At 44.3% G+C, this 27,863-nt stretch overlaps 1 protein-coding gene across 3 annotated transcripts in view; it reads right to left on the bottom strand.

The window, feature by feature from the left end:
• Nucleotides 1–27,863, bottom strand: part of LOC8030021 (nose resistant to fluoxetine protein 6) — a 122,774-nt gene that overhangs the window by 11,564 nt on the left and 83,347 nt on the right. For all 3 annotated transcript variants that reach the window (XM_042292483.1, XM_042292481.1, XM_042292482.1), the window contains exons 4-13: nt 15,720–15,834; nt 14,864–14,951; nt 14,655–14,755; nt 13,692–13,871; nt 12,944–13,037; nt 12,696–12,791; nt 11,583–11,748; nt 8,424–8,503; nt 8,207–8,329; nt 7,219–7,339 (exon numbers count right to left, since the gene is read on the bottom strand). In XM_042292483.1, the coding sequence (XP_042148417.1) occupies nt 7,219–7,339; nt 8,207–8,329; nt 8,424–8,503; nt 11,583–11,748; nt 12,696–12,791; nt 12,944–13,037; nt 13,692–13,871; nt 14,655–14,755; nt 14,864–14,951; nt 15,720–15,834 (1,164 nt within the window). The remainder of the gene's footprint in view (nt 1–7,218; nt 7,340–8,206; nt 8,330–8,423; nt 8,504–11,582; nt 11,749–12,695; nt 12,792–12,943; nt 13,038–13,691; nt 13,872–14,654; nt 14,756–14,863; nt 14,952–15,719; nt 15,835–27,863) is intronic.

Here is a 27,863-nt window from a genome sequence, read left to right as displayed (position 1 = left end):
TCCCATTGTGTCTGGCCAAGTGATGTCGGTGCAAGCCACGTATTCAGAGGCTGCTGTGGTTCCTGGAAGACACTGCCAACGTCCGTGTCATACAGGAGCGTGCGTTTTCATAATTGTGGGTTGTGAACCGCAAGGAACCTGCTGCCATGACGGATGCAAGCCTCTCAAAGTATGCTTGCATCTACTATAATAACAAAGTGTGAGAAATAGATGCTTCCTAAAAAAGAAGTGTACGAAATATGTGAATAAAATTGGAACTCTCTGTCTGTGATCAATCGCATTTTTTTTTTCCACCGATAATCACCGATTCTAGCCTTGTCGTGAGATGTTCCACCGAAATACACCGGTGTTTTGAAAATAAATAAACACCGAAAAACATCCGCCGATTTTTCTCACAAATAAACACCGGAAAGTACACACCCTAGTTATATATAACAGTTGAGCACACTGTACTTGAAGTACTGTAAATTCAATGTACTTTCTAAGTAAAGTAAAGGTAGTTTCTAATATAATTAGTTTCTAATATGATCATTCATTATGCCCTTTTATTTCCATATACACTGTTGTTGTTGTTTTATCGGATATGCATTGCCTTGGGGCTAATTGGGGGTGCGTCAGCTGTTTTTGGAATTGGCGGCGTAATATTGCATAGAGCCAAGTGGCCAAGGAGTGGTTACTTTCTGGAATGGCGCTGAATTCAGAACTCCCCTTGACTTTGTAATTTGGCGTTCCATGCACTGGCTTGCATCCAAGGGGGTTAACCATACTAAGAGAGAGCATAGCATCAGCCCCGTAGCTTCTGCAAGCACTCTTCTCGTGGAAAAGTGGCCTCTCCTAACATTTTGAACCACCTCGCTTGCGCTGACCAAACGAGACGTAGCGAAAGTTCGAAGGCTGTGAAAAAGCTAACCCCAGTACAAACGGAGCGCTGGGGCGTCTGCTCGCATCTCTGGCGAGTGTAGAATATTCCTTCCAGCACTTATTAAAAGTTGACAAAGTGTTACTCTTTGACGTAAGGTTGGCAAGACCAAAATTCGGGAACGTACTTGAAACTGGAAAATTGTCTTTCCTCGCAAAGTAAAAAAAAATGAAGTAAAGTACAAGTACATGTTTAGAGAATATACTTCAAGTAAATTACATTTTTTCTAAACCTCCTTGAAGTACTTTAAGTACAATGCACTTAAAGTACTTCCCAACGCTGAATAATGTCCGTGGCATAGTGAATCTCTGTGCTCTTTTCTGCGTTGGAATTGTTGGTTCTACGTCTTCCTAGCAATGTCTTACTACTTTAGTGGCCCGAACGAAATTAACGAGTGTCGTTACACCGAAAACCATGGTCTGAATAATGTGATGTGCGACGATTCATTCCGCATGATCGCCGCAGAATGGACGCTAAAGCCTGAAACACACGATGAGATTCTGCTCGATATTTCCAGTCGCGATGTTGCTCGGGCTGCGATGCTCGAAGTCGATACTGGAAATCGCAAGCAGAATCAAACCAAGTGGGTCAGGCATAAGAAGTCCGTGATGGCCACTGGTAACAGATCAACAACCCCTTGTATGTTGTATCTACTCTTTACACGGAATCTACTTTCCCCAAAAAACCTTCAAACTTAAAAGTATTTTGAGACCTGCACTTACTTCTTATCGCAACGTTTTGTCTACTGGTCGCTGTCGTTTGAACTAGCAGGCCACAGTTTAAACAAGTTTGAAAGAGCACACGACGGCTCAAACGATCAGACGGTCGTTTGAACGTGGAGAAGCACTGAACTTGGCCCGGGGGGGGGGGGGGGGGGGGGGGTCTGGACAGTTTGACAGTTTTTTTGCATTAATCTTGGATAAATACATATTCAATCCCAAGTGCTTCCCGCACATACAATAGTTATCCAACAGTGTCTGCTTTCCTTTTTTCGCGGCGCCTATCCTCGTTCTCAGAAGAACCGAGCCGGCAGAAAACACATGCCAACTGGTGTTCACATGCATCTTTCCCGGCTCTTGGTACAGCCCCAGTCGCGGCGTTTTGACGAGAATGCAGGTTCTAGTCTGGCTTCTTTCAAAACAACACCAGAACGCCTGTCCCGCATGGTGACTTCCGTCGACACTCCTAACCGTAAGTGTGCCCGAAGCGCCACCACCGCGGCGTGACGTAACAGAGTTGAGTGGGTGTATACACGAACTCAACTCTCCTACGTCACGCCGCGGTGGTGGCGCGTCGGGCGCACTTCCGGTCTGGGGTGGTGGGCAGAAGTCGCCGTGCGAGGCATGCATTCCTCTGTTCCTTTGGAAGAAACCAGACAAAAAACCTGCCTTCTTGTCAAAATGCTGCGACGGGGGCTGTAAGAAGAGAGTCTGGAAAGGTTTGAAGATCAGTTTTCATGTGTTTCTGCCCCCTCCTTTCGTCCGAGAACGTGGATAGTAGCCGTGAAAAGGGCAAACCAGTTGCTGTCGAACTACGATTGCTTGTACGGGCAACACTTTGTGGTCGCCAGATGTATTTGTTTTGTTCCAACATGAACGAGAGAAAACCGCCAAGTTGTCCGGACCACCCACAGGTTCAGTGCGTCTTCAAATTCACCCGGCCGCCTGATCGTTCGAACTTTCGTCTGCTCTCTCAAACTTGTCTGCTTTTTGACGTCTGCTCGTTTCAAGCAAAAGCGGCCCGTAGACCAAACTTTGACCTGGTGATTGCAATAAGTAATTGCAGGCCTCAAAATACTTAAGTAGGCTCGGTGTAAACAGTAGATACAAGATGTTTTTCATTGGTACCAGTGGCCGTCACAGACTTGTTACGCTTGGTCTGTCCCCGCTTCCGATTTTCAGTATCGACGTCGATCATCGCCGCTACCTTCTACACTCTTGCAGCACGAGCGACGTCGCGACCGAAAATAGCGAGAACAATCTCATCATGGTATTGGCGTCCATTCTGCGGCGTTCATGCGAATGAATCGCCGCAGGTCAAATTATTTACGCAAAGTTTAGCGGCGTAACAAGCCTTGATAATTTCGCTCGGGCGATTAAAGTGATAAGACATCGTTATGAGGACGTAGAATCGACAATTCCAACGCGGAAAAGAGTGTGCAGACTCACACAGACGCCGACAACGTGACATTGCAATGGTTTGTTGACGCGGGACGCGGTGCTTCTTGCCCGTACTCCATTGCGCATGCGTTCGAACTGTTGTCTGCTCTTTCAAACTTGTCTGCTTTTTGTCGTCAGCTCGTTCAAACTACAGCGGCCCGTAAACCAAACGTTGACCCGGTAATTCCGATAAGAACTAAGTGCAGGCCTCAAAAAACTTTGAAGGTTGGTTGGGGTAAGTAGGCTAAGTGTAAACAGTAGATACAAGATGTTGATCATTATCATTGTTACCAGTGGTCATCACCGACTTGTAATGCCCTATTCTACTTGCGGTTTTCAGTATCAACGTCCACCATCTCAACTACGGTCCACGCTTTTGCAGCTTGAGCGACGTCGCGACTGAAAATAGCGAGCAGAATCTCATCGTGGGAGTCAGGCTTTAGCGCCCATTCTGCGGCGTTTACGTGAAATGATTCGCCGCACGTCACATTATTCACGCAAAGTTTTGCCTCGTTAATTTTGCTGAAGCCGCTCAAGTAGTCAGACATTGTTAGGAGGATGTAGAATCAACAATTCCAACGCGAAAAAGAGCACGGGGACTCCCACCGACGCCGACAACAACGCAATTCAATGGTTTGTTTATGGGCAACGGCGGACTCTTGCCCACCATCCACCGCGCATGCACGGCGCCGGTGGCGTCCGCTAGAGGCGCTCCGGTTTGTTTGTAAACATAAGTTGACGCGATTGGCGCGCCGCCGCGCGGCCGGTACCCAAGGTAGGCAGTGAGAACCCCAGAGAAAACGAAACCGAAACCACGCCGCGTACGTTGGTACGCATTGAAGTCGGAGCGGTGCGGTTCCGCTGGGATCACAGCATGAAGTGCTGCCTGTGCTGCGTCATTAAGTCCTTCAATAGTTATGCGTCGTATCTCGTGGGGACAAAGTTTCACAGTTTTTCACCCCTCGCCAATGTTTTGTGGGACAGCGACAACGATGAACCGGTGTCGAACGATGCGAGAAATATGGTCTTCCGGTCATGTCTGCCACTGTGTCAGCACGGCTGACATACTCTACACTGCCGCTTTGCGCTCTGTGTTTGTTTTCGTACCAGTAACGGCAACATGTGTTAGCGCCGATGGGACGAGCTGAAATGCCATCCCACACTCGCGGGTATGCAGTGCCAATTTCGTTGGAGGAATGCCCTCCAAAGAAGTTTCGTCCCCATCGTACGCGTCGATGATATTTCCGGACAAGTATAGCACGCAATCTGTACTTCATGAAGAAAAATTCGAACGGTAAAAATAAAAAAAAAAGAAGTGACAAATATAAATCTAAAGAAAACAACAATGAAACTCTGAATCACTGGAAAATCGGCGTTTGAGTATGGAAGGTTATGTGGTGTGCTTTCTTTCTTGATCAGCCTCCTAAATGCGGAAATGTTGACACCACAACTTCTGTAGAAAACAATTTTTTTACTCGGCTTTAGAGCCAGCTGCCGCAAAGTGGTTCAAACTGGAAGTACTGTCCACTGGTCCCTTCCTACCTGTAAAGTGTGCACCTCCCACAATGAGTGGTATTATCTTGACAGTCATTGACGGTCAAAACCAGTTCCCATTTAGTTACGCCGCCCAAACTAAATTTCCACCTGGTTTCGCTATGCCAACTATTTTTGGTATAATAAGTGTTGTGTCAAGTTACGGTCATGTCAAAGTACCCGTGCGCCGAAAATCAGCACCTCGCACAACAGGTTATTAACAAAAGCTCACCGCAAAAGCCCTTGGCGGCCAAACCGTGTGTTGGCCGACAACTTTGTTTTTTCGGCTTTGGAACCATCTTTTTGCATCAATTGTAAGTACAGTCCACTAGTCCCTTCCTACCTGTAAATCTCCACCTCCCACAACCAGTGGTATTCTCTTAACAGCCCTTTCATGGTCAAAACCAGTTCCCATTGAGTTACGCCGCCCAAACCAAATTTCTACCTGTCTTCCCTATGCCACCTCTTTTTGGTATAATAAGTGCTGTATCATGTTACTGTCAAGTCCAAGTACCTGTGTGCCCAAATCTGCACTTCGCACAGCCCGGTTATAACACAACAATTTGGGTCCAATATTAGATATCCCGTACAGCTTTATTTCTTTATTCATTAGAAAAAGAACTTTCACACACTTCGTGCAGAAACTTAGTGAACATCTCACTCGCCTCCAAATATCATCATTCCAGCAGTCCTACGTTTACAGCGACGAGCGGATTTTCTTGCTTTTCGGAAAATTCCTCCAACTCTTTTTTCGGCCGCGACTAGAGGAATTACCCCTAATAACGACTCAAACTCAATATATTAGAAGTGGAGAACAGCTAAATGTCATTCTGCCCCAGCACTCATGCAACGTCACCCTCAACGTATCGGCTCAAAAAGCAAAAGTTTCGTCCGTGCGCGCTTCCGCCGCCACAGCTTGGCATGCGGAAAGGCGCCGCAGGCTGCTGAACGCGCCTCACTGTCGAACGCCAGCTCCTCCGCTAGCGGCGCTGCGCGCGTTTTTCAAAGCGCCCCTATAGTTCCCGCACAGAGCGCTTTCAGCTTAAGTCCACGCGCAGCCGACGCTACGAGCTGATGGGACCAATAAGACAGCGTCAAAAGCGTACCATCCTGGCGTTCGACGCGTTTTTACACGGGTTCTATCATCACTTGACCGGTCGTCGTAAACAGAAAAGGCCTAGTGAGTGGCGATTTTGACGCTGCTCGATTGGTTCTATTACCTCGCAGCGTCGGCTGCGGCTAAGCGTAAACTGAAACGAAGTATAACAACAGTTTAGGACGAGAGAAAGCGGTGGCGCCATCTATCAGGTAGCTCTGTGTCCCTTTCATTATACGTATAAAGATTTGCAGTGTTTTCGAAATTAAATCTAAGCACTGTTTATTTAAAAAAAAAATTCAATTATATCGTCGTCACAATCATTTAAAGTCCGTGGTAATAGAATGATGAGTAGAAGGTAGAAACTATGCGCGAATGGTAAGCGTTCCAAAGCAACGGATGGATGGTGTCAGCGTGTTCTAACATCGTGAGCGGTTGCACACGGTTGCAACGCAGTCGTTCCCACTCGCACGCATATTTGTAAAGGAGCCTCGGTTATATTTTGCCGTGTCATAAAAGTCCCGTCAACGTTACGAGCCACTCAAACAGCGCCAAAAAAGCACTGTCGCGGTGCTCGTCGTTCTTTAGCATGTACGATATCAACCGGCTGAACCAATCAAGCACTTTTTATGCGCCGCGACATAGCACTTTTAGCTCCTCTCTCTGTGTTCGTGTGTCTTCTATCTTTTGACTGACCTCTCCGACTTCCCTGCTGAAGCGCACAATATCAAACAAGAAGTAAATTCAATTCCTTTTTTCTTAAATACTAACAACTGTAACGGCAGCATTGTTTGCGGTCTACGAGTCTATAGTGGACCGATCTCACTAGGCGTTCTACACTTCCTGCGTGGTGTCGCCATAATTGTAGCTTGTAGGAGGCAGGCAACAGTGTACGAGACAGCTTGTGCCATCTCGTGCTCTGCTTGTGGCGACTAACAGCGGGCTTTCCGCAAGTACAGAAATAACACAGGTCCCAGGATGCAAGCCAGTAACGGCGGCGTAACGAAGCTAGCTGGTGAGATCGGTTTACATACCTGTAGGTACACACGCTGCACGCGCTCGCCTCCCCTATATCATAACCTATACAAAAGATTCGAAGTAAATACTAAAATAAAGCGTTTGTGAAACGCAGGTGCGAAGTTCTAGTTGTTTCAGATGTTTACTTTCGAACAGCTCCTTCTGAAGATGCCAGCACGCGCAGGGCGTGTACCTACGTTCCTGGAATTCTCTATAAGGCTTGGTAATTCGGAAAAAAAATCTATTGGAGCGTGGTAAGTTAAAATAATGTTTCTAGAAAGGTAATCGATAGTTATTCGTAGGCTAATTAGTTTTTTTCATTACAACCTTACAAAATCGACAATGCCGCCACATTTGGAGAATCGCTTACAATGCATGCTTCAAAAACAGTTACTTCTCAGAAGAGCCCATTCATTCAGAAATATGTTCCATCTAAATTCACCAAGCATATACCTTCGACTGGAAATTGTTTGAACGTGAAAGAAGCAAAGTACCTTTGAGAGCCTGATCTTTGGAGCCATGTAAATGTAGTATCCTAAGACCACGCCGATGCAGAAGGGTCCGATGTGAGAGAACGGCTTGAAGTAAATCTGGTTCGCCGTGCCAATAGTGTAACTGAAAAAAAAAAAAAAATTATCTCATAATGCGTCTTTCTCTTAATTTTGACGCCCCGGTAGGTACCTCACTTCGCTTATATTTTGCCTGGTTTCAAGATGTGTCTTAATGCCTCTGTAGAATCGAACCATGTTCATATTTCTACTCTTCTTGTTTGAAGATTAACGTAGCAAGTTTCTTCTGTTATACTTGTTAGCGAGCGCGCTGGTAACGATGCAAGTTTAGAAAGAGTTATATACGTAAAAACAGGGGACGGGAGAACACATCTTTCATTCCCCCCGTTTCTTTTTTTTTTTTTTCCGGGACCTTGTCTTGCGCCCCTCCTTCCCCTTCCCCCTCCTTTTAACTTTCCCTCTCCTATAATGGAACTCCGAAGGCGAAACGTGCCTGCAATAAATTCATTTGTTTGTTGAAAGTCAAAGATGCGTTCTTCCGTACCCTATCTTCACGTTACGACTCTTTCTAAACTTACAATTCTTCTGTTGATCGCAGCAACTGCGGCCTCGTGAGTGATGACAAGAGCAGTCCTGAGATGATAATTTTAAAGGCACTTTTAATATAAATTGTTTTATCGTTGCCCTATTTTTGCACTCCTTACACCAAGTTCACGTATAAGCGTTGACAAATATTTTGATGCTTTAAGAGCGATTAAGGTTCATTAGGTTTTGGAATAGGCATCTCTCAGGCGGGCATTACAATGGAACCATTGGGTCGGTTTTAAAAAAAATAGGGCGATCTAGGGTTTTTATTCAAAGGTAATATAAGCTTCCTCGTCCTTTGTACTAATTTTACAGCTTAAATTTAGAAACGAAAACGCTCAATATCCACTCAACTTGATAAAACAGTAGAAATATGCAGTTCACTCGCCTCACGTCTGTATGTGTGAAGATGATGGCGGGCTGGTAGTTCATGATGTAGCTTATGATACCGGTGTAAGCCGAGGACGCCACAGTGGCAAATGCGGCGATCATAATTCCCAGGTAAGGCCGCCTGCAATAAAATGCAAATGAGTATCTCAAGCGACGTCGATTCCGGTGCCTCTTCGTTTTTCATATACAATTCAAGGAAATATGCATTCGCTTACCGGATCATGAGAATGGGGATGAATATGAGAGCAACGTAGAGCTGGAAATCGATGTTTATATACCATAAATGCCCCAGGCACTGCAATAAAATAAAAATACGTTTTAGTATTTAATTTTCAATCATGGTACAATGCGCTGCCATATAAAAGACCCACTCGGAGCGCTCGGCCACGCGCTCCGACTGGGTCTTTCATATTGCAGCGCACTGTACATTCTCGTTTTAATGTACTTGATTGATCATTTGTTGCAGCCCAACAGATTACATAATTCAATGACCTCGAGGTCAATTGCCTTTTATAGGGTTGCTATGCTCATCATTTTCTTTCAGAGAAACATCAAGGATATTAAATTTAAATAAATGTTTATATCTTCAACAGGGCATGCGTTCATATAGAAAACTTCAGGACAACCGCAGTCAAAGCCTGTTTCGTTTTGTAGGATAGTCGTGACCAGCATTTGAGTAAAGGGCGAGGATATCGGCGTAAGGGCACCGTCAGTGCGCTTGACTGAGAAAGAGTTTGCCTCTTTGTATCGGGAGCCTGAATTTGTGTACAAATAGTGTGTTTCAATAAGCGTTGAGTGTTAAGTTAGCGCTTGGTCCTGTCTTGTCTTCCTCGTGTACTCGTTTTTTAAGCGCTTTGCAAGTTGTACCAACTAGCCCACCTATCTATATTAATGCAACTCCAACCGTCTGACACGCCGATTGTTGTGCAGTTAAGTTGAATAAGAACGTAGAAAATGAGACAAGGCTTAACTCATTACAATGGTTTCTTTCCATTTGAAACGCAAAATACGAAGCTATACTTCATTCACCAATGAGCTGACAAGGTGGTGGAAGCTACGTAATCGCCAAACAAATCCATCTCCTGCCTTTTACTGCCTGCTTCCACCGTCTGCGCGTAAGCGTGTGCACAGAGCATAATCACGCGGTGCAAGACTGGTGGTTGACTGGTTCAAAGAACACGTAGCTTCCATTGTCTGTCAGCTTAGCGGTGAACAGAATATATATGGGATATTTAAAATTAAGTTATGTGTAGTTCATGCGCAACGAACTGCGTCACACAGGGGAGAAAATTTGCGTCGGTCTTTGCGATTTTGTTGTGCGTAAATCGCCGAATTCAATGGAAAATCTGGAGGCGGATAGCTCCGTACAGGGGCTGCATGGTTACGAGAATCTTACAAAATGAAACATTTTTGAACTATAGACGTCATGGAGCTTTCTATAAAAACATGTCACAACTGCAGTAATTAAAATTCTTATTATTGATTTGAGTTCATTAGAAAATTTACAATTACGATTAACCGTCCAGTTTGTGTCCAGCTGGGAGCGTAACCTTGATGCACGAGCAACTTTTGTGTATATCTAATCGTTTTTTTAGTATGAAAACCTTAATTTAATACATTCGGTATATAATAGCTGCGTGTAGTTAGGTATTTTTGAATAGATCTTCACTCCAATAAATGCAACTCGCTCAATAGTTTTACTTTATGTTATTTACATCTTAGTACCAACAATTATTATTCATACACAACGCAGATGCAAAAAACAAGACTCGATGATTAACAATGTACAAGGTGATTCAAGGAGAGGCCAGGCTCTTTAAATCGACCGCAAAATTCGGTTTTTTAACCTATCGCGCTACGACTTTCTGCAGCGTTGCCTACAGATGGTGAATTTATTTTGTAAAATTTGCAAAGAGCGAATATACCTGAGGAAAAAGTAAAGAAAAAAAAAAAGGCTTAGTTCCTATGGAAATGCAGCGACGCCACCGGTCTTCAAACAACACGGCGCCGTTTTGCACGGGACACAAGAGATGGCGCAAGCGGTCACGACGCCAACGAACAAGCATACGAGCATACGGCGCCGAGAACCGGTGTCTTTAGCAGACACACTTTTGGAGTCGAAAGCGGTGCGCGTTCCGCAGGCGGCGCCAGTCGCAGAAACAAAAACAGGCGCGGTAACAAGGAACTGCAGTTTCTTGTCTGCTAAAGACGGCGGCTCTCGGCGTCGTATGCTCGTTCGTTGGCGGCAGTTAGCGTCGCGACCGCTTGCGCCATCTCTTGTCTCCCATGCGAAATGGCGCCGTGTTGTTTGAAGACCGATGGCTTCGCTGCGTTTCCATAGGAACTAAGCCTTTTTCTTTCTTTAGTTATCCTCAGGTAAGTTTTTTTTTTTTTTTTGTTAATTTTACAAAAAAAATGCACCATCTGTGGGCAACGCTGAACAAAGTAGTAGCGCGACAGGTTCAGAAACCGAGTTTTGCTGTCGATTTAAAGAGCCCGGCCTCTCCCTGAATCACCCTGTAGGTCAGAAAGCCATTAGATAGACATATCTGCGAGTACCCGTGGTAAAAAAACAATTGCTGAAGTTATTTTTTTTAAATACGTGCATATGTTTGGAAATTTGTGTATTTTTTTACGCAAATGAACTGCGCATTAACGACACCACTAGATGCTTTTCCGCGCAAAATTGGAAAAAAATACAAGCAAGAGAAGTGTTATTTAAACGTGCGCGGTGTCAATATCTGCAAATCTGAATATAATTATAAGGCGCATGCAGCGCAGAGTGACCCAAAACCAAGAGCGCTCACTTGTATCCTTCAATATTTGCCCCGCGACGACGTGACAACCAGCGTTTTAGTCGTAACAAAAATGTACTACAATTTTTACACACCGCTATTTAAATTTCCTTCCCATTCACTTTCGCTTTTGATGACTACTTAAAACGTGCCTTTTTAGAGCGCAACCCTTAGGGGCCCTTTTCCGGCTTGAGCGGCGTCGGCGTAACCGAGAGGTCACGTGACCCCCCCCCCCCCCTCCGAGGTCACGTGAACCCTCCTGAGGTCAGGCGACCCCCCGAGGTCACGTGATTTCCCTCCCCCGAGGTCACGTGACCCCCCTGACGTCACACGACCCCCCCTGAGGTCACGTGACCTCAAGGAGTCACCTATCCCTCAGTACGCTTCCATCCTCCTCCTCAAGAGCCGCGCTCTAATCCGGCGCCACAGGGAATTGTAAACGGCTTTCGTTTTTTTTTTCCCCTCGTCTTGATATTAAAGCCATTGCAAGAAAACAATACCAAAGATAGCGCACACAACTTCCGAGAGAATGCCACCAATGAGGAACACGAGCGAGCATGCAGGACTGGGGAAGCGCACCATTTCGAGGAAAGGAGCAAAGTTGTTTGTGTGAAGCATCACGGACCACCACCGCCTCTGGCAGGTATCCAGAAAGGTGGCCTTGAAGTCATTGAGCACCGGACCATCGGCCATCAGAGGAACCAGAAGCCAGATTCCCACAATGAACATGGCCGGCACGGTCAATCTAAACATTAAAACAATCAAGATAAACACTCTGGAGCCGTTCCCACCACGTGACAGCAACAGCAGGCAACGCGGGATGGTTACACCACGAGCCCACTTCTTTACGGCACGCTTAGGGTACGCGCGTATGCTAATATCACCCATTAAACCAATCACGCACAATGAAGGCGTTGTGATCCTGCTTTGTTTTCTTTTTTTTTTCATTACACGATTGATTTATTGGTGATGAAAAGCCCGCAAATATATTTGACGCCGTGACGATACACGTTTAATGCTGCACCATTGGCTCCAGTTGGGTCGTAGCGTTAGGCTTAACTGTCGGACTTAAAAGTGAAATGGAGCATACCTCTCTTCATTTTTTTTTTTTTCGCAAGTAAAGAAAACGTGTTTTTTTTTTTTGTATTGTAAATAAGTTAACAAGAAAGCACCATAACATGTTGTGGTCCTATCAATTTGCCAGGAACTACAGTTTAAGTGGGAAAGCAGGGGACTTTTTGCGTCTTTTCAGAGTGACAGTGTATCCAAGGAATTAAGTTATTGAAAAAGTCTAGTGGCCCCGACCTCTCGCAACACACGCCCCTCAAGTCCTTCTTTTACTCACTTGAGAGAAGTGCTTCGTTAATGCTGTTCTTTTTAATCATTTCTTTATTTACAGATAATTTAAGTTATCGCCTCCAAGTTTGTAAATTTTTAAGAAATGTGCAGTGATCACTTAAAAAAATATCATCAACATTTGCAGTCCCATTAGAAGTGGCGCTGGCGTATATAACATTTTTAATAGAAATTAGCTTGTTCTATAAACTTTGTTCAACCGTTCCAGTAATAGTGTTTGCCTCACAAGCTGTAACAAAAATGGATGCAAATATTCAGCTTAAAGTAAGCAGTGCAAAGGGCTGGAAACATTACCATTAACAGTGTTGAAACATGGATCTAGAGCCATCGACTCACCGTATATAACGACGCAAAAGAATAAGTGGGACCCAAAGGAACAGCCTGGTCTTGTTCCTAAGTGACTTTTGCACGTTGTACGACAACAAAAATCCACTGCGAAGAAATCGAAGGAATGTATTAGTTGATGAGAAAGACGCGAAATATTTTGGTATCAAATATTGCGTCCTAAGTAGTGCCGTTTTTTCTTATGTGCGTGCGTGTTTTTTTTTTTTTTTTTTGTAAATGCGGTTTATACGTTGATTCACCTTATAAACAGGAAAGTCTCAACGGATGGAAACGCGTTGGCGATCAGTGTGGTCATAAATTCTTCCACCAGGTCCACGACGTTCATCAAAGAACCTATCATGTATAAGAAAACACGTCAATTACCAGAATGAACACCATTAAGATCCTTCCCAACGAAAGTAATATTGAAGCCGTATGTGGTTCTGCCCGAAAAGTACAGCTGTCCGCACATCTCAATGATTGCTCTTCACCACTGCACGACGACAACCGAAAACACATCGTAACTTCGGTTTCGCAAACATGCTCAAAATGACACGGAGTCAAACTTTTCCGAAATTTTTGCTTTGATATAAATTATTTTCACTGAACAAACTTCAGCTTGCTATCTCAAACTTACGAACCCCAAACTCAGGTGGGGCAAGTGCACCAGCAGGTGGTCTCGGGCAGGATCATTCAAGGATTTTAACGCATTTTTGTCCTCCTTTCACTTGTACAACGCTATTTCCCAAGGATTCGTTCTCGTTTGAACGTTCTGAAATCATAAAATGTTTGCGCAGTTTGTTTGTAGATTTAATTAAGGAAGGAGTCGTCTTGGGTTTAAACATTGTGAAATGATATTTATACACATTTTGCGTATGCCCAAATGTCTGAAAAGAAATCGCACGGGTTTGAACAAAATAAAATCATTACTAAGTATCCTGCCCTAAACTTTGGTAACGGCATTCACACTTATGCCAAAGTCAACGAGTAAAAAGAGCCCCTACACACCTGTAGCTGTGGGATCGGCGATCAAAAAGGCGTGCCCCAACATAACCCAAGTTGAGCTGTAGAACCGAAGACCGTGAATGAACTGCAACTTTGAATCAGCTGGATCACTGGGGTCGGTCTTGAGCAGCTTTTCCGTATTAGAGACAATCGAAAAGCCAAGTGCGAGTTCCAGCAGAACGCCTGTTTTTGGAAGTTAAAAGATTCCTCTGGGTGAGTGTGGCCATTTGCTGCTGCTTTTTTCTGTTTAAATACACAACACGTATATATATCATCTCATAAACAAATTTAAAAACGCTAAAGATAGCTTAAAATGTTAGAGAGGAAAAATTATTCTTTGTGGTTCGGGATTCCGCGGCTCCTCTAGTTTTCCAGTTGTAATTTATCGATTATATATATTGCGTAACTACTGTAAAATATATTGCTTAATCAAACAAAATATAATCCAAATTTGTTTTTTGTGCCATATTTTTTTTAAATAATTTGGTGTTTCTATTTTTGTTTTGTTCGATCGGTAGTATATTCAATACTAAAAACAGATATTATGTTAAGCTTGTGGGAATTAATAACATCCTGCTTAAATAAGTACCGGAATAACAAACTATACCCACCAGAGAACGTAGTTTTACTGGTTGAACACCGCTGCGACATTTTCACACCCCAGCTTCACACCATCTAAATATGTTTCTAACTGGCACCGCTCTCTGACACAGCTACGTAAATGAAGATGTTCCAGCAGACAATTGTCCTTGGGAAAGTGCTGCTCGGCACTATCTCAAGGACATTGCTACAAAAACGAAGTCAGTTCCACGTGAACGGAACCTGTCTGAAAGCAACTCTGCATATTATCAAGACGTTTAGCGTCGGGGCATCTCTCAATGGAAAATGGGGACACAGATAAGCCAAGCAGCCAGGATATAAGGAATGAATTGTCGACACAAACCGAGGCCTCATTTCTTCGCCCACCTCTCGGTCTTCCTTGCGTCTTGGCTTTGAAGATTGTTCGCAAAGCGATGTCTATTCCAGTCCCCACGCACACCAGGGCTGCCATAGTTCCGAGCGTGGAGCTGCATGCGCATTCCGAAAAGAATAGAGCAAACAAAAAATGTGAACCAAATGATACGTCTAATCGAAGAAGCACAGGCAATCTTTCCGCCCGCCGTCGGTCGACTCACAGGATTCCAGTCTGCCAGCCGGTGACTTTGGTCTCCCCCTCCGCCTTGCAGCCACGAATGCGAACCACCATGCCGATTTTTTTGCCCACTGGAACGGCGACGCGAACGACATGCGTAGTCTTAAAGAGCGAGCTCCTCGACGTCAAGCTCCTCTAGATAGACTTTTTTTAAGAACAAAAAGAGAAAACAAAAGCGAGAAAGCCTTAAGAAGTGTATTGGGCAAAGCTCGTAACTGCCATGAGAATCGTTAGACTGCATCGCGTTTCAGAATTCTTTTTTCACCTCTAGTTTCGTCAAGAAATCAAAATGCATGTGAGAAAGAAAAAAAAACACTAAATACAATAGCCGTACAATTCTGGGTTCGTTCGATGAAGTTGAATGAAAGGGCACCCGCCGCACTCCACGTTTCAAAAAAAAAAAAAAAAAAACGGGGCCGAGTATACACGATTTCCTGGCTAATGGGAGGATGCAAAGTTAAAATCGAGAAAAATTCTTCCTTTCTTTTTAATATAGGCAGCGTGCCCTCCGACTCTGACGTGTCTTAAGAGGACGAGGTATAGATGGGTGACCGCGTAAGGCCCCGACTATCAAAAGCCTGCTCCCATTCAACAGACGTCAGTGACGATTAGCCGACCCCATTTCGCTTGCGGGTGTATTTTCGATCCGTGCACTTAAAACGTCCACGGAGATGTCCGTGGCGAAATCCTGACTCCAAACTGCCACGGCCCGCTACATTCGCAGCATTAGAGGTTGCGCGAAAGACTTCAAACGTCGTGCCAGTTGTCACAATTTTTGCTTTATTATTTTACTGAAACAGATTCAGAAAGAAGTATAAAATTCCGGTCCGCATACGTACTCGTGTTGAGAATATACGCGAGGTCCTCCGCCGAGCAAGTGGACGGGATGCAAGCTGACTGGCGAACGCCGTTGGCCATGTGATTCTTGATCCAGCGTAGCGGGTTTTTGTAGTCCTGCGGTGACCAGACAAAGACAGACACAAAACTTTAGTTGAACTTGAAAGTATCTCAGTGACATGAGGGCCATATCTGCGGTCACGTTATAAAAAAGGAGAAAGAAATTGTCGTGTGTCTCGCGGCACGATAAAGGAAGCGACAGCCAACCAAGTAGTTCCCAGCAGAACAACCCCCAGCCTTTATTCCGCGCGCGTATATATCGCCAACCGCCGTATCACTGATAAGCGGAGAGCGAGGCGAGTCACGTACGCAGGTCAGATAGTGAATGACAGTCAGTGATGGTACAGCAATATTATGATGATGCGGTCAGGATGACACCACAGAAATGTAAGGTTGTTTCTTGCCTACTTTGTGCTGCGTTTACGTCAGTAGCATGTTAAGATCGACCTTCTCTCTTCTGGGTGTCTTAAAGCCACAAGATAATTTTCAACCTACAGCAGTAAAGCTAACCTGTCCATCATTGTTCGTTCTAAAAAATCGTTCTTTTCTAACCCCAGGGTTACCAACAAAAGGGCAACAAGCCCAATTCTATGAAGGGCACGCAGAAAGACAACCTCTTTCATCTAGAATTTCCATAAGATTCATAGCAATTTTCTTTTATAAAGAGAGCACGGTTTCCTTATAGGCTCATTAGACAGTTTTAGTATAGAGTTGTTGGCTCTTACGTACGCAATACGCAATTATATAGCGTGCGCTAAAAACGACCAGCTCGGACCGAATTTACTTGTGCCTTACGTTTCCGAGTGAACACCTCGCATGATCCTGGTTAAATTTGCCTGAGCCGTAGAATTCCGCGTGCTTATAGGACCACCACGCACTCCACAAAAAATAAATAAAAAACATATAAATAAAAATAAAATACTAAAAATGATAACGTCTTTAATTATTTTATTTCAAATTAAACCAATCCGCAGCTGCCTCGTCAAGCGAGCTTTTCTGCTGGGTATAGAGGCTACGAGCACGAGTGCGTAGCTAAATTCGATCACGGAGTCTCCGCCAATCGTCCAGTGAAAACGGCACCTTACATCAATGCTATCGCGGAATGAAATCCATAACCTACTGATGTCCAGTGCATAGCGACCACTTCAGAGATTGCTTGAAGTTTGTCGGTCGGCGATGAACTGTGCGAATAGGCTTAGCGTTGAGCAGATCGCAGCGTTGACGCACATTGTAAGCGGTGAACATTTTCACTGTGCACTCCTTTAGCTGCACAGAGATCTAATTCGACCGCGGTAGGTCCCGGAATGAATTGCCGAGCTGAACACCACACAATTTCACGTAACACTGTGCTTCGCGAATACCCTGTCGTTCTTGCTGCGCCAGTCGAGGTAACTGCCATCTTGAAACTCTCTAGAGATCTCGTTGGGGCCCGAGATCTCCCGAGAGCTTCCCGCAAAGCCCGCTAGCCCGCAATGCAAGATCCCCAGCGTTGCGTGCGTATGCAATACGCTAGCTCTTCTGTTGCGTTCTGCGGATGCGCGCTCACGACCCGCAATTTCCTTGCGTACGCAAAGCTTTAGAGTACGGTCCACTAAAACAGTTTATTGTCGGAGTGGAGGTGGCATTTCCTTGGGAAATTTTTGGTCTTAGTTTTTATTCGGCATCTCCTATAAATTGCAGTAAAATACTCACCATATACTTTATAAGCAGATAGGTTCCAGACTTTTTTTTTTTTAATATCAGGATATGACAGGTTGATTTCCTGTATCGCGCTGTTGAAGTAGAGTATTTAGCAGCTGTCACCCCTTAGCTCGAGAAGGACCTCTCATTGAAAGCCTTCTTGACATGGTTTTTGTTTCCTCCAAGATTGCACGACAAGGTGCCCAGTGCGAAATAGTCGAAGGTATCTCTGATCACTCTTTAGTAGTATACAATCTAACGTTGGCTTGTCAGTTATCAACTACTATCAACATTAAGCGGTACCGTGACTTTAACAATGCGGATGATGTCGATATTTTAGACGTTCTGCAGGAAAGTTATTCGCTTTTTTACAATATGTATGATCCTGTTACAAGTACTACCAATGAATTATGGTTATGGTTTAAAGGTATAGTTCAGCACTGCATTCAGAAGTTTGTTCCATTGCGTATTAGGAGAGTGAAAAAGTTTAACCCATGGATTACACGTGACATTCTACATTTGAAGCGTAAAATACGGCAAGTTCGTAAATTTGGTAACGGGAATAACATTTCGTCTTTACCGTTTTTGCGCAGACAGATGAGGTCGTCTGTTAAAAATGCTAAACACCGTTTTTTTAACGTCACTTTGCATAACTATTTGCTTAGTGATCTCCGAAATTTTTGGAGGTTTTTGAAACGAAAGAAATGTTCTTTCTCGAACATGATACTGTGCAATATACTAACAAATAACAAGCAGTTAATTTCAAATGCTTTCAACGAGTACTTCACGTCTATATTTACTGTGGAAACGGGAATAGTTCCAAGTTATGAGAGTTCTAGAATAGTGATTCCGGACATCAGCATTACTGTAGAGAGAGTTTTTGCGACCCTCCTTAACCTTGACGTTAGGAATAGCCACGGTCCCGACGACATTCTGAATGTTTTTTTTTTTTTTTTTTGTTTAGGTATGCTGAATGGTCGGCAAAGTTTTTGCATTTGATTTATTGCCACAGTCTCAATACGGGAGACGTGCCTGATGAATGGATAAAGGCTAGGGTGATACGAATGTTTAAATCGGGTGACAATCAATGCGTCGAAAACTACAGACCTGTTTCACTTTTGTGTGCAGCCAGCAAAGTTCTTGAACACTTCGTATTCAAACATCTTATAACATTTTTTGAGGACAGTATGTTTTTTCAGGACGAACAGCAAGGATTCAGACGGGGTTTTTCCACTGTAACACAACTTGTTCATACGATACACGAACTTTACACGAACTTGCGGTTGTCATTGATATCGGCGGACAGACAGATGTTATCTTTTTAGATTTTGCGAAAGCATTCGATCGCGTCTCCCATGACAAACTACTGCATAAGTTACGCTTCATCATCAGTAACGAGAACATATTACGATGGCTCGATTCCTATCTCTCTAACCGTGCGCAGTGTGTTAGTGTTGACTCTGTTTTTTCCCCCGAGTCACCCGTTTTGTGCTTGGTCCTTGGGCCGCTTTTGGCTCGGTCCTTGGGCCGCTTTTGTTTTTAATTTTTATTAAATATTTAAAGATACAACACCCCAATGTACAAAGTCGATTCTTTGATGATGGTTGTGTTTTATTTGCTAAGGTAAACAACCCGTCTGATCAAGAAGAATTAAATTATTGTCTATCTTTGGTTCATGCATGGTGCATAAAATGGAATGTGGTTCTGAACTGTAAAAAGTGCGTTCAATTGACCGTGACGCGGAAAAACAACCCTTTGCTTTTACATATTCTATCAATGGAGTACCGCTTGAGACTGTTAAACAACATCAATACCTCAGAGTTTTAATTACGTCTGATTTGTCATGGGGTGCACATATTGAGTTTATAGCTCGTAAAGCAATGCGGAAGTTCTGGTTTTTGAAACGAAATATTAACCTCTGTTCACCTGAAACTAAACTGACTGCTTATAAAACCATCATAAGACCAACGCTAGAATATGCATGTATTGTATGGGACCCTCATACAAAGGTGTCAATCGATATGTTAGAGACTGTGCAAAAAAAAAAAAAAAGCATTGCGGTTTGTGTACAACCGTTCTGGTTTTATGTCATCCGTTTCAGATTTGTATCCAAGATCGGGATTGAGTGATTTAGCAACCCGGGGAAAAACAGAACGGCTGAAGTTTTTTTATAATATGATACAATGTAATTTGCGACTGCATCTCTGTGATTACACTTCGTTTAACGAAACAAGGCCCACGAGAGGCAAACACCAATTAACACTTGTTGAACCATTGTGTCGAACCACTTTGTTTAAAGCATCCTTTTTTCCTAGACCCACGTGTGAGTGGAATAAGCTTCCTGAAAGTGTTGTAAATTTGAGATCAATAGATACTTTTAGTGAAGCCCTACTCTCGCACTTTGTTGAGTCGTGGCTCTGTCTGTTTGTTTGTACTGCTTCCGCTTGTTCTTGAATATTGATTTTGTACACCTCCTGCCTGGGCGTTCTACAGAATGCTGGCAGTATCACCAAATAAAATAAAATAAATAAAGAAATAAAGAAATTACAGCAACATGTCTTATAGGAAAGAATGTTGAGTCACCTAACAATCTAAAACGGCGGAAATGCAATTTTAATTTATTACTTATACAATAATGATTAACCTTAGGCATTATGCCTACCTAAAAGAACTACGCATATGCCGAACTTTTTTTTTTAAATACAGGAACTAAGGTGTCGCGTCTGAATTTAAAACTTGGCATAAAGTAAAGATATCACACATGCTATATATACTCGCTTCTAGTTTCGATACCATTTTGAAAAACCCTCTTTATAACCGAAAAACAATATTTCATAAGTGATGTAAAAATTTAAGCCGTCTGCTGTTAAAAAATCTTAGTGATGATGACAACCACCCCGTGCACACATGTTCATGTTTTCATAAACCTAAAGTATGTGCTCAATTATCTTCTCTTACTTAAACCCGTGGTAGCGTGTCACGTAAAATTTAAAAGATTTGCACTATACTTTGTTTCAGTCCAGAGGCCGCTGACGCTACGAGGTCATGGTACCAATCGAGCATCGTCAAAAGTGCAAGTCACTGGGCTTTTTCTGTTTATGATTGGTTCAGCGATGAGAGAGCACGCACAGAAACCTGACGAACACCATGATGGTGCGCTTTTGATGCTGTCTTATTGGTCCTATCAGCTTCTGGCGTCGACTGCGTATGGATTTAAGGTAAAACGATGTATAGCTTGATCATGCTGATAAAAACCGGGAATTATCGACCAACACACTGTTTACAGACAAGCCCGTGTTTGCCCACCGGGTGGGAGCATTGCGCACGCGCAGAAATCAGATTCGCCCGAGGCGAAGCATCTGCCCATGCGCAGAACCGACAGCAGCGCCACCGCAGCAGCGTGACGTCAGAGAGTTGAGTTGATCTATAAATCGTGTTGAGCTTAAACCGCACATGATGTGTGCGGTTTAACACCACTATCGTCTAGCGAGCGCCTGAAAATATATGCAATCATCCTCCACACCAATTTTACTCCAGAGTCACACATTATTGGCTCGTTGCAAGCACCTTCCGGGACGGATGAGCGCGGTGATGCTTAGAGTGCGCAAACACACCTTTCGTCGGATGCAAATCAGGTTTTCCGCGACAACATCGTCTCGTATTCGATTAGTGGAGCGCGCGGTAATTCGCTGGCTGAACACGAGGCCCTGCCGAAAGCTGGGGCAGAACTCGCGTCCGATTTGTGCCGCAGCCTGGATCGAGGTAGAAGACCTAAACATCTAGTGAATGTGCAATGTTATCTCACTGAGAGCGTAAGAAAGTCAGGACGCTGGAGCGTCCCCAACATCTTGCTATTGCTCCATAGTGAATGAGATTGCACGTATTAGCCAAAAAACACCGTTAAAAACGGAGCAAAACCCGTGAAAATAATAGGCAACGCCCTGTTTTACTTAAGCTGTCAGAAAGTTTAAAGGGTGTTACGTTTTTTTTAGAATAACCGTCTTGCTCAAAACGTAAAAGCTACACTAATGATGTTTGTGAAGTTAAGTTATACTCCCCTGGGGCCATAATATAAGAGAAAAATCGTCAAGATAAATTGAATAACTAACTAAAATGTGTTGATAAACTTCTTAACTAGTGAGAATAGACATATGCTTCCAATTAGAAACTTACTGAGCCGATTCTAATACAACTAAATAAGTAATTCTTAGAAATACTGTAAGTTCGTAGGAAGCGCAGTAGTGCGCTATAGTTACCACTCGTGAAACAGAGCACAAGTCTGGGGCTATGATAAGAAACGGGAAATTCGCGTGGGCGCGTTCCCACACCAGTAGCTTTGGTCCTGCTGCACGAATGGTAAGCTTAGCTCTTCATTGTGCTTCCCACGTACTCCAAGACTTCCTAATAACTGATTCAGTGGTGTTCGGTGACGCTCAGCAACTTTTTCATTAGGACCATGTGTCCATTTTCAATAATGAAAGCGTTAATTAACACATTCTAGCTAAGTGGCCCACTGATAGTTAAGATTAGCCCCCCATACTATGTCCCCCAACCATATAACTCACCTGCGAAAACGGCATTAGTGTGGCGTTCACGGCTTTTTGTTTAAACAAATCTTTCAAAGGCCGACCTACAGAACCGTCTTCTGCCAGTTTCTTCTCTCTCTTGCCTCTCGCACTCTTTTTTTCCTCCTTTCCCCAGAAGAGCGGGTCTCTTAACTAGTCTCAGCAGAAACGAGGAAGGTCTCCTACTTTCTAAAATGGAAAGGAGGTGTTGACAGAGTTCCTCCTTTCTAACTGCTCATCAATCTTTAAACTTAAAAAAAAAAAATTAGATGTACACAATGTGTTGTTTATGGTGGGGCGGTTCGGTGGCCGAGTGGTCTAGTGCACACCAACTCGGAGCACGTGGAGCGAAAGCTCGCGCTGCAGAACCCATCCTGGGTTCAATCCCCACCCCTGGCCGTTTGGATCATCCAGATCCAACAGATCCTGGAGGATTTAAACGGGCAGGGGTCAGGATTTAACGTGCACCACTGAGTAGTGATACACGACCGCACGCTGGTACCTCGTACCAGCGTGCGGTCGTGTATCACTACTGCGTGGGGCACGTTAATGACCCCAGGCGAGCGGATGGACTGCACTGGGTAAATTGCTCATCTACAGCTGGGAGACAAGTCGCCCGTTGAGGCACACTAAGTTCTAGGCTCTCTAAACATGCACACAAGTCATTTTTTTGTAGTCACTGACTTCCTACGACCCGCGGGGTCGTAGGAAGTCCTACAAGTTCCTACAAGTTCTGAGCATCTAACATTCCTGCGCAGTCATGAGATTGTGGCATAAAAACGCCAAAGAACGAGTCGCGAAAGAAAAAGTGTGAAAATAATAAGCGCCTTCATGGCAGCTTCTTAGATGTCGAGGGAAAATACGGCCAGCAGCACGAATCAGCATACAAATTATTCTCACGCGCTGATGAACTCCGAGCAACGCGTGGTCTAATCGGAGTATCATTAGACCAACGCAGACTGGAGCGGAGAGAACAGCATACGCTCCGCGGGGCCATTTTCCTTCGAGGAAGAGAAACAAGATCATTACGGACCTCACTCCAAAACTGACAGCAATAGCGACTACCTTGAAAGTAGATTATAGAACATGACAGGCATGGACGCCACTAGAACCGTTCCTCTCCACGGTCTTTCCTGGACAGCTTTGATACATATGTATATATACATAACGTTATTCGGGAAGCTTGTTGGACGAAACCAACAATCCAGTTGCCCGAAAGGGCAGGAAGGTGATAGAAATAGCTCCCTTATGCAGCGAGAGGCAGACTTACGTTGACGAGTCTTTTAGCGAGATATCAAGAGGTGTACCTGTCGAATGCAAAAGTGCGCCAAACTGGCTTAAGTGTCTTTCTTTTAGACACGTCTATTTACAGGTTTTCAAACAACAAAAAGGCGCTGCCCTTGTAAGCTCCAAACGTAATGATGAAAATAATCCCCGGAGAGGGGGAACAAGAAGGACTAAGGACAAACACAAGTCTCCAAACACAGCTAGGTGACTGGTGTGCGACCGTAAAAGTCCGCCTGGTCCGGGTATCGAACCCGAGACCTCTCCATTACAGGTGCAGTGCTCTACCAACTGAGCTAACCAGGGGTTAATCGTCAGTAGAGCAAACGGGTTTTATCAGCCGCCACCAGTCTAACACCAACAAGAGTGAAGCTTGCAATTTAAGGTTATGATTATAATGCAATTAAATGCAAAGGTGCAAGCGAGCTCGACAAGAATGATGAAAATAATCCCTGGAGGAGGGGAACAAGAGGGACAAAGGACAAACACAAATCTCCAAACACAGCTAGGTGACTGGCGTGCGACCGAAAAAATCCGCCTGGTCCGGGTATCGAGCCCGGGACCTCTCCATTACAGGTGGAGTGCTCTACCAACTGAGCTAACCAGGGGTTAGTCGTCAGTAGAGCAAACGGGTTTTATCAGCCGCCGCCAGTCTAACACCAACAAGGGTGAAGCTTGCAATTTAAGGTTATGATTATAATGCAATTAAATGCAAAGGTGCAAGCGAGCTGGACAAGAATGATGAACCCATTTGCTCTACTGACGACTAACCCCTTGTTAGCTCAGTTGGTAGAGCACTGCACCTGTAATGGAGAGGTCCCGGGTTTGATACCCGGACCAGGCGGATTTTTTTCTGTCGCACACCAGTCACCTAGCTGTGTTTGGAGATTTGTGTTTGTCCTTTGTCCCTCTTGTTCCCCTTCTCCAGGGATTATTTTCATCATTCTTGTCCAACTCGCTTGCACCTTTGCATTTAATTGCATTATAATCGAAACGTAACTACACCACAAAACGGCAGTTACGGGATACTTCAAACTGGTTTTATTTAAAAGCCTAGATAAAAAAAAAAAGTATGGCCCGCACAAAACGCTGGTTTGGCGTGTTCCGCTACCGATTAGCCGCCAACCGTAAATGATATATCGTGGCGATGGTCCCAATGAAAGGAAGTTAAAGACAAATTTCTAATCATTCGTTCCGTTTTGACGTCTCTGGAGTTGAAGGAGCTAAATGTTGGTGACTGAAAAGGCAGCACATGTGATGTCCTAGTCATGGTCATATACAGCGATGGAATAAACGGATGCTCGTGTGACTGCCAGCCTGTTCAACCAGTCAGTCTGAAACACGTCTTGTATAACGTTGTCAGTTTTCTCCGGCTAGTTTATTATATATATATATTATTTTTTTACGTGGTTGGGAATAGTTTAATGTTCGGATTGCACGTAGCTCGTACTAGAACTGCGGGGTTTTCAGCATCTGGATCTGGCGGTGGATATAATTGATGAAAAAAAGCCCCCTCATAAAATTCACTCTCGATGCTAGCGTTGACCCCACTCTGGTACCTCTTTATGACCGAGCTCTCTTTGTTTACGTTTTGAGTGAATCTCGGATGAGGGCATAACCAAAAGCCATAAGCAAGTGCTCGTATCCACAGCTGGCCATTACCGAAGGCCACTACCAAAGGCATCAGTACCCCAGCTAAACAAACCCACGCCGGTACGCATTAAGAGAAAAGAGGTGCGGTTGCGCGGGGTTGATAGTATCAACTGCTGCGTCTATAAATGATTCAATAGTAATGCGTCGTGTCTGGTGGGGACAAAGTTTCGTAGTTTTTCAACTCGCCGTTATTTGTTTTGGGGGCAGCGACAACCATGAACCCGTGTTGTATATACGACGCAAGAAGTTTGGTATCCCGATCACGTCTGCCACTGTATCGGCACAGCTAATATAATCTACACTGCCGCTTCGCGCGCTGTGTTTGTCTTTGCACCAGTAACACTTTGATATTTTAGCGCCAATGGGACGGAGTGGAATACCATCGCACGCTCGAGGGTATGCAGTGCCGATTTCATTGGAAATTGTATGCAGTGCCGTTGAAAGATGTTTCGTCCCGATCGTATGTGTCAATGATATTTCCCGATCAGTCTCGCATGCAGGCTTTACTTGACAAAGAAAAATTAGGAATGTGCGCAAAGTGAAAAATGTGAGCCTAAGGAAAGGTACGACGAAACTTGACAGCAGTGGACAATCGACGTTTGAGTCTGGTAGTTTTTGTGTGCTTTCTTTTTCGATCAGCCTTCTTTCGAACGTGGAAACCGCCTTTTTTTCACATGCAAAGCAGAACGCTGCAATTACTTGTAATAAAATTAATGCAAGATAACTCACACAGTTCAATAAAAAAATCACTATTTAATAGGAAAATACATTTTCCTGATTTTTGTTTTTTCTAATTCAGATCAAATATAAATCAGATACGCATTATTTAAATCACTTTACCTCAAAAAAGAGCGGTTGAAATACGTTGCATGCCGCTCAACGTCTATACAGGAGAAGGCGCTGCGGTCAAAGGCGTATATAATCGCGTTAAACTTTGCCTGCATTGGCTCAACGTTTATAGACGAGAGGGCGCTGCGGTTAAATGCCCAACTGCGTATACAGGGTGTTTCAGAGAACGCAGGCCAAATCGCTCCTGCGAAAGCTGCCCATCGCAACAAAAAAAGGCTTGTGTCGCTTTGGTCCTGGGCCAGGGGCCCATTTAGAAAAATTAATAAAGTCCAGGATAATTACGTTGTAATTATTTTGCGTAATTAATTTTTTAACATTGTGTTTAAGGGCCTGGCTTCAATCAGAAAATTGCTCAGCATCGTCGAAAAACAGTAAATCAACAAACTGCAGAACGATAGAAGGCACACGCGTCATTTTATGGCTTTCTGAAAAACCGCACAAATTCGCCCGGTTTTTAAGTTTCGGGATTGCTATCGGAGCGCATCTCGGCCCGGGCGGCACCGCGCCCCGTGGAGAGATAGTTCAACCAGCCTCTGCTGCGTCGCGCGATGACCGCGCAGCAGAGGTTTGTTGCACTATCTTTCCACGGGGCGTGGTGCCGCCCGGGCCGAGATGCGCTCCGATAGTAAACCGAAACTTAAAAACCAGGCGAATTTTCGTGGTTTTTCAGAAAGCCGTAAATTGCTTCGCGTACCTTCTATTGTTCTGCAATTTGTTGATTTAGTGTTTTTTTTTCTTGATGCTGAGCCATTTTCTAATTGAAACCACGCCCTTAAACACAATATTAAAAAAGTTAATTATGCAAAAATAATTAACATGTTAAGTATCCCGGACTTTAATAATTTTCCTAAATGGGCCCCTGGCCCAGGACCAAAACGACACAAGCTTTTTTTCGTTGCGATAAGTAGTTTTCGCAGGAGCGATTTCGCCTGAGTTCTTTGACACACCCTGTATAACCACGATCCATACCACACATTCTCTTTCTGCCATGGACCGTTGACTTAAGCGGTGGAGATGCGTTCCCACGGCTTCTAGTGGATCCAAGCTGATCCGCTAGAAGAACCACACGCTCTGCATTTCACCGACCATAAAGCAGTACTAATGAAGTCGAAACGTAACCCGGAACTCAGCACTACCCATGAGCAATAAAAAAGATCAGCACCATCAGCACTACCTATGAACAATAAAATCAGTATCATCAGCACCACCAGAGTTTCGCCCCAATCGACATCATTCACCACGTAGAGATGCGGCCTCTTTTTCAAAGCGCTCCTTATAGTTCCTGCATGGAGCGAACATACAAAACTGCGAATTGCCCTCCGGCTCACTTTGAAAGCAATATAAGAATGCTTCCGGAGCTCTAAACGTTGAGCACTATAGAAACCAAGATGTCCTACACTCTAAAACCGGTCCCTCATAAAAAGCGCTGTCCCTCTGATTTTAGAGGGGACAACAATGCTTTCAGGGGGACAGCCCTTTTTAAGAGGGAAATTGAAAAATAAAATAGCAACATCTAGAGGGACACCAACATATTAAGAGAGACCAAGGAAACCGTTTCGTTAGTCCCTCTGAACAGGAAAGACAGACAAAAAGATTCACGCGTGTCCCTTCATATTAAGAGGGGACCGGTCCCTCTTAACTGGACCAATGTAGTTCGGTCAGGAGGAGGGGGGCAGGCGCACTAATCCACGGCAAAGAGTTCAGACGGTGCTAAGGCTTCGCGCCAATTCACGGAGAGCTGGAAACGGTCGTTGCCGGAGAGTCGCAAGCGTCATGCGGCTCGTTTGACTTCCTTCGGGTGAGTAATCCTGTCATATTGGCGCTTTATTTTTTGGGTGCATTGCGGGTGGGAATAACGAGCCATCAATATTTTCACGCTGGCTGTGAGATGCACGAGCTTTGCATGTAGAGTGAGAGTGTTCAGCTGTAGTCCGCGGACGCGGTCGCTTCCTGGATCTGCTCGTTCAGCTAGGACAAAGCGTCGCTAATCGTTTGCCCTGCCGTGAGCCGCTGGGCTGTCTTTCGCACAAAACACTTTTAGCGGGTTAGGGTGTC

The sequence above is a fragment of the Ixodes scapularis genome, unplaced genomic scaffold, assembly GCF_016920785.2.
Source record: "Ixodes scapularis isolate PalLabHiFi unplaced genomic scaffold, ASM1692078v2 PGA_scaffold3__209_contigs__length_174095766, whole genome shotgun sequence".
Taxonomy (NCBI): domain Eukaryota; kingdom Metazoa; phylum Arthropoda; class Arachnida; order Ixodida; family Ixodidae; genus Ixodes; species Ixodes scapularis.
The sequence above is the reverse complement of the archived record's forward strand: the minus strand, read 5'-3'. Positions and strand labels throughout refer to the sequence as shown.